The sequence below is a fragment of the Limulus polyphemus genome, unplaced genomic scaffold, assembly GCF_000517525.1.
Source record: "Limulus polyphemus unplaced genomic scaffold, Limulus_polyphemus-2.1.2 Scaffold12632, whole genome shotgun sequence".
NCBI lineage: Eukaryota > Metazoa > Arthropoda > Merostomata > Xiphosura > Limulidae > Limulus > Limulus polyphemus.
In genome coordinates this window covers 3,622-9,602 of record NW_013678242.1, presented here as the reverse complement: position 1 = coordinate 9,602, position 5,981 = coordinate 3,622, and the positions used below count along the sequence as shown (strand labels likewise).

Genomic DNA, 5,981 nt, shown 5'->3' with positions numbered 1-5,981 from the left:
TAGACAAAGGATGGTTTCTCATTGTTATCTTTTTTAACTGTTAGACAGAGGATGGTTTCCCATTGTTGTCTTTTTTTAAGTGTTAGTGTTAGACTGAGGATAGTTTCTCATTGTTTTCTCTTTAATATTAGACGGAGAATGGTTTCTCGATGTTTTCTTTTTAAGTGTTAGACTGAGGATGATTTCTCATTGTTGTCATTTTTAAGTGTTAGACTGAGGATAGTTTCTCATTGTTGTCATTTTAACAATGCTTCCACGGGCCAATCACTCTGAATTTTGCAGAACCTAATTTTTCAAGTCATTCTGGATCATTATTTTATTGTCTAAAGTTTTTACCAAAACCTGATTGAAGAAAAAGCAGGCATATACCATACCCTTTGTGAGAACCAGATTCACAGCTGGCCACAAAACAGCTATCGACATTCAGTGAGAAAATGTACTGATCTTGTATTGATAAAGCAACATTAATACAGGTAAAGAAGAAAATGTCTTGTAAGTGCAAAGTGCATATGTGAAGTACTTGTGGGAAATGCCCTCGATGTCAATGTGGATGCGACGGTTTAGATCCAGAGGTCAAAATGGCACGAAAAGCAGGTGGGAAACAGCCGCAGAACAAATTAAAGACACGATGAAAGAAACAAAGAAGTATTTATTATGCTATTCCATTGGAGAGCGATGAAGATGAAATGTCTAGTGATAATTCTGAGGATCCCTTGGATTTTGTGACACTGAAGAAACAATGCAGATCAACCAAGAACTCAAGTGTGAAAGCAAGGCATTGTCGTAATACTCCAACAGGGTGCAGGTGGGGATGTTTATTAAATTTGGCAGTTCTTTGGTATCGACATCAAATTTGCCAAATGAAGATTCTTGATGGAAGGCATCAAGTATCAAGTGCTCTTGACAAGAACAATCAAGTGCTTGCATTCTGTGTGACGATATTAAGGATTCTTTGCACCATGTTACTCGCAGGAGATCCAGATGGTCTTATGAACACAGTTGGAAATGAAATTTGTAAGACATCTGATGATACAAAACTATTCTCATCTGCCAATGAAGTGCAACAAGCTCTGCCAGAGAAATGTATTCAGATGAACGTTTTTCACTGCTATGTCAATCAATGACATTCAAAGAAGTGAAAGAGAGATTGAAGAACAAGCTTTTGAAACAGCTAGAACCTACAGTACAATCTGTCCAGCATTACTGTAAGTGAGCTCCTCTGAAAGCTGTAGAGTTCGTCTTGAACCGAGCAATGTGAAAGCTTTATCTTGGGGAACAAAAAAGGTTGAAGTAGATGATAAAACAATTGATTTCCCTTGAATTACTCATCAGAAAATAGCAGAGTTCCTGAATGTAGCAGATAGGATATCATTTGACCAGAAGGCACAAAAGGCTGTTGACTATGCCACTGGTATATTGTTATATGACAGTATTGGTGTTTTGGAACACACTGTCTGTCAATTTTAAGTGAAGACTGTAAAGAAAATATCTGGCAAAAGGCTGACAAGGCCTCAACATTTCTTAAAGTACGATTTTGATGCTCACATTGTAAGTGATTGTGCAACCAGTCACAATATCCACTAATCACTGGCTGTGCAGCTTCTGAAGCAGGTGTTGCTATTTTTAGTAGTTGTCAGAAATGTCCGGTGCTGTTTCATACGATTCATTATTTGCTAAAGCATGCACCTTTAGACTGTCATGGACTGCTGAAGGATTGTGCATACACACTGTTTTTGGCTCATCGTAATCGAGTGGAGAATCAACATCGGAGGATTCAATCAATTCATGATAACCTTACACCCGATGAAGTGCTTATTGTCACGGACTATAAAATGAAGTATGAACCCAAGTATTTCCATGAGAAAACTGTCGAACATTGCAGAAAGAAAGGGCTGAGTTGACATGGAACTCACCCTGTTGATGATTATCACACAGACCTTTCAGGATTTCATATTGAAATCATATTTCCAGTAGTGATTCGCTGCAGGATTGGGTCACTGTCTTCTCACTCTTTGAAGGTATTTTGATGCAAAAGAAAAAGGATCATCCGAATGTTGAGAAATTGTATGCTCAATCGGACAATGCAAAGTGCTATTGGAATGGTTCACTAATACTTGGAATGTTTCTGTTAGCTCACCAGCATGGTTTTGAATAGCACTCATTTGTGCATACCGACACACAAGATGGAAAAGCATTGATGCACATTTTGCCATTACAATGTGTCATGTGTTGAAATATATCAATATGGGGAACAATGTATAATCTCTCCAAGGAAACTCTGCATAGGACTTTAGGGCAATAGTGGACTAGCAAATACCGTGGTGTCTTTGTTCACACTTGATCGTGTGAAAGTATCTGAGCTTCAGGTTGAATAAAAAGAAGTGTTACAGTTCTTTGAGAAGATTTCTCGATGCAATGGGGTGGTGTTTGATGGAGGTAGACTTCATTTTTATGAGTATTCTGGCGTGAACTCTTTCGTAGTTGATTTGAAGGACCCATTTCACCCAGTGTCATCTGTAGGTATGGATGATCAAGAAAATGGTGCTCAAGATGAAAATGCAGAGGATGAAAACTCGGATGGTGAAAGTGATGTAATTGGTGAATTATCCCACTGACACCAAGGTCAAGGCGTTCATATCTACACTGAAAAGAAAGAACAAGAAGGCACACAAATAACCAAGAAAACAACAAACTACGTTTGATCTTAGCCAAGAGGCCGAGAAGGTTAATCAACAACACAACACCACAGGTACATCTTCTAAAGTGGACGTCCACCAAAAAATCTAAGTTTACTACTGTGTACTATGGGAGTCAAACACTTGCAATAGCATCACTATATCTACAAATTTATTTGTAAAACTTTGTGTGGAACTTTAGTTCAACCTGAAAACACTAACAATAGGGTTTTACTTCATTCTGGAATGATGTTATATATCAAGGTCTGCCTTAGAGCCCAAATCTTGGGTGCTTGGCCTGTGGAAGCACTGTTAATATTAAACTGGGGATGGTTTCTCATTGTTGTATCTTTTCTAGTGTTAATCTGAAAAGAGGTTCTTTATGCGTATTGCTGGCATATTGAATTATGTCAGTCTTTGTATCAAAGTTTATTTTAATACTTTGATAACTATTTTTATCATTCAAGTTATCTTGATAAGTAGTGTTTTACAGTATTTTGTTTAGTGTGGGATTATAATTCTGTTAATGTTGATTTTCCTTACTATGAAGTAGGTTTATGTGAAAAGGAAGTAGTCAAGTGTAAATTTAATAGTTTTGTGGGGTTAACATGTGGATAGGTTCAGTATCAGCAGTCCAAATTGAGGAGTCATCAATGTAGAGTTTCAGATGTGTAGTTTTTTAGTGCTTTCCTCTAAGATTTGTATTCATATATTTCTCTAAGTATTGTTTTATACATGATTGTACTGTATATCACACTCACTTATCCAATTTCCAGTCAAGTCTGGCTCAGTCAATTACTTTTTGATTGCTCAGAAGGAATTATTAAACAGATTGACATTTCTAAAATTTCAAGATCTTCATCACATAAAATATTAGTGTAAAGAAATGTCCATTGTAGAGGAAAGAAGTTTTGTTCTTAATGATAAGGACATTGTTTTGTAGGAGTGTGTCCTTTTTCATGCAGTGGTCAGCATAAGCTTTTAACTTTTCAGTTGCCATGTTTTTATTTATTATCAATAAATTTTAAGCCTGGGTTATTTAGATTTTAATATTTTTGCTGAAAGGAAAAATTTCCCTGAGCAAATCTGTTTTCTGTCAAATATTGAGAAGTGTTTTATGTAAATTTAATTGAATTGAAGAAGTTGTTCATATCTATCACTTTTGCAAACTGTTGTAGGATTCTGTGGTATTAGATGTCATCAACTTGGGGATATATGCTGTTGCAAGTGAATGAAGTTTTTCTAAATGTTAATTTTGCCAATTTCTTGTTATGCAGTCGGATATATGAAATCTTGCCACACCGTATCCAGCAGTGGCAAAGTACGCCATGCTGGGCAGAAGAAAGCAATCAGAGAACACTGGAAAGAATTCGAAGAGACCAACAGGAAGCTCGAAGGATTCTCACAGAGCTGGAAAAAAAGGAACAAGAATTAGAGGAACTTATCAAAGATGCCAAGAAGACATCACTAGCTCATGATGATGAGGTACGTTGTTATCCTTATATGAAAATATTAGTGAAATGGCATGTAACTGAAGTCTTTCAGTTGTTTCACATTCAGTTTTACCCTTTAACCCTATCAGAAAGACATACCTCTATTGTAAGTGCTTTGTGTAACTTTTGTGAAATGTCTTTACAGAAATGAAATTAATGGATTAAACTGTTTGAAACTCGACAAGAACCTTCATAAAAGTATGTAGATTCAGAAAAATAGAATATTCAAGTTTGATTTTTTCTGCTATTTCTAATAAAAATTCATTATTTAATATAGTTATATGCACTTGGTCTTTGAATAGTTCACTTGCAAGGTGAAATTCATGTTAAGTATAAAAATACTATTTATTATCTAACAGTTTACACATTTCACTCATATAATCTCTAGAACTTCCTAAATGAATATCAAAAGTTTTTTTTTAAGGCAAATGTTTATATTGTTTATATTTTATTTGCTGTTTTTTTCCATTTGTGTTCTTTATCTTTGTGTCGACACACATCAGTAGGCTCCCATGGGCAATATAACATTAACATAGACAGTGACGGTTCAGCCTCCAGCAAAATGTTGTTTGCTTTGCTAACTTTAAGAAAGCTGGGAGACAAAGCATAGAATAATTTAAAAAATCATTAATCCCTTCGAATATGAATTTTAAAATACAACTAATACATAATTAACTAAAATATAAAAATAAGCCCTAAATGCCATTTAGCTGTCTATCAAACTAATATGTATAAGGCAAGAAAAAATAACTAAATGCTAGTAACACTGCTCTCAACAATGGACATCACCCAACTTTCCTCTGCTTTTTACAACATATGATGTAAAATCTGCTCTTTCATAGGTTAGAAGCATGCCATTCAAGTTAAAACTGTTGCTTAGAAACACAGCATCTACTTTTCAAGTGGGTGTGGCTTATTTTGAACTGAGGAATGTATACAATAGTTTCCTCCAGGACAAATTCTTGGATTGTACCCAAATTACTGGTAAACAATTTATACATGTATATTTTGAACATTTGCACAAAAATGTCTACATTACACACACAGTTTCTTCTATAACACCTCTTAAAGTTTATAACTGCAAGCACATCATGTGACAACAAAAACTAGTTTTAATTGTTCATTATGATATTTCTTTTGAAATAAGGGAATAAAAACTTGTATAAAACTTTGAATTATTATGTAAAAATGGTTCCATCCAGATAGGGGTAATACGTGAATTATACCTCGAGATGTAATAGTCACAGAGTTTCTTGATTAGCATAGTCTTTTAATCAAGTAACAACATACATTTTTTAAAGAAATTAATGAAAATAACTTTCAGTCAGAGTAAGCTGAATACTTAGTACAACGTGTACATTAATATAGCTAATTAACTACTTACAAGTATTATTAAATACACTCTGAATTATAGCAAAATACTGGTCTGAGAGAGAAATTTTCTGAATTTATAAATGTAGAATATTAAGTTTCATTAATCTTACAGCTAGGGAACATCAATAATAGCCAAGCAATATATCTGACTGAGAAACAGTAAGGAGAAAATTTGTTGATTAGAATTTATCTTAAAAGGAATTTCCACTTAACTCGTGATGTTCCATAAAATAAGGAAACTGACATCAAATCAAAAATACACGTAATGTCAAAAAACTTCAGTAGAGTTTTTATTTATATATATATACATAGATGCCAAACACGTCACTATTAGTACATTAACTGAATATATATACATATATATATATATATATATAGATGCCAAACATGTCACTTTCTAACAACGTTAAGACGGCTTATCGACTTCTTGAGAAGAATT

General features: G+C 34.3%; 1 protein-coding gene across 1 annotated transcript in view; it reads left to right on the top strand.

Annotated features, from left to right (window-relative positions):
- The first annotated feature begins 1,120 nt into the window (after positions 1-1,120).
- LOC111083990 (CXXC-type zinc finger protein 1-like) overlaps positions 1,121-5,981 on the top strand; it is a 7,780-nt gene continuing 2,919 nt past the window's right edge. Inside the window, exons 1-4 of the mRNA XM_022380760.1 lie at positions 1,121-1,205; positions 2,482-2,598; positions 3,181-3,253; positions 3,953-4,160. Coding sequence (XP_022236468.1) covers positions 1,121-1,205; positions 2,482-2,598; positions 3,181-3,253; positions 3,953-4,160 — 483 coding nt within the window. The remainder of the gene's footprint in view (positions 1,206-2,481; positions 2,599-3,180; positions 3,254-3,952; positions 4,161-5,981) is intronic.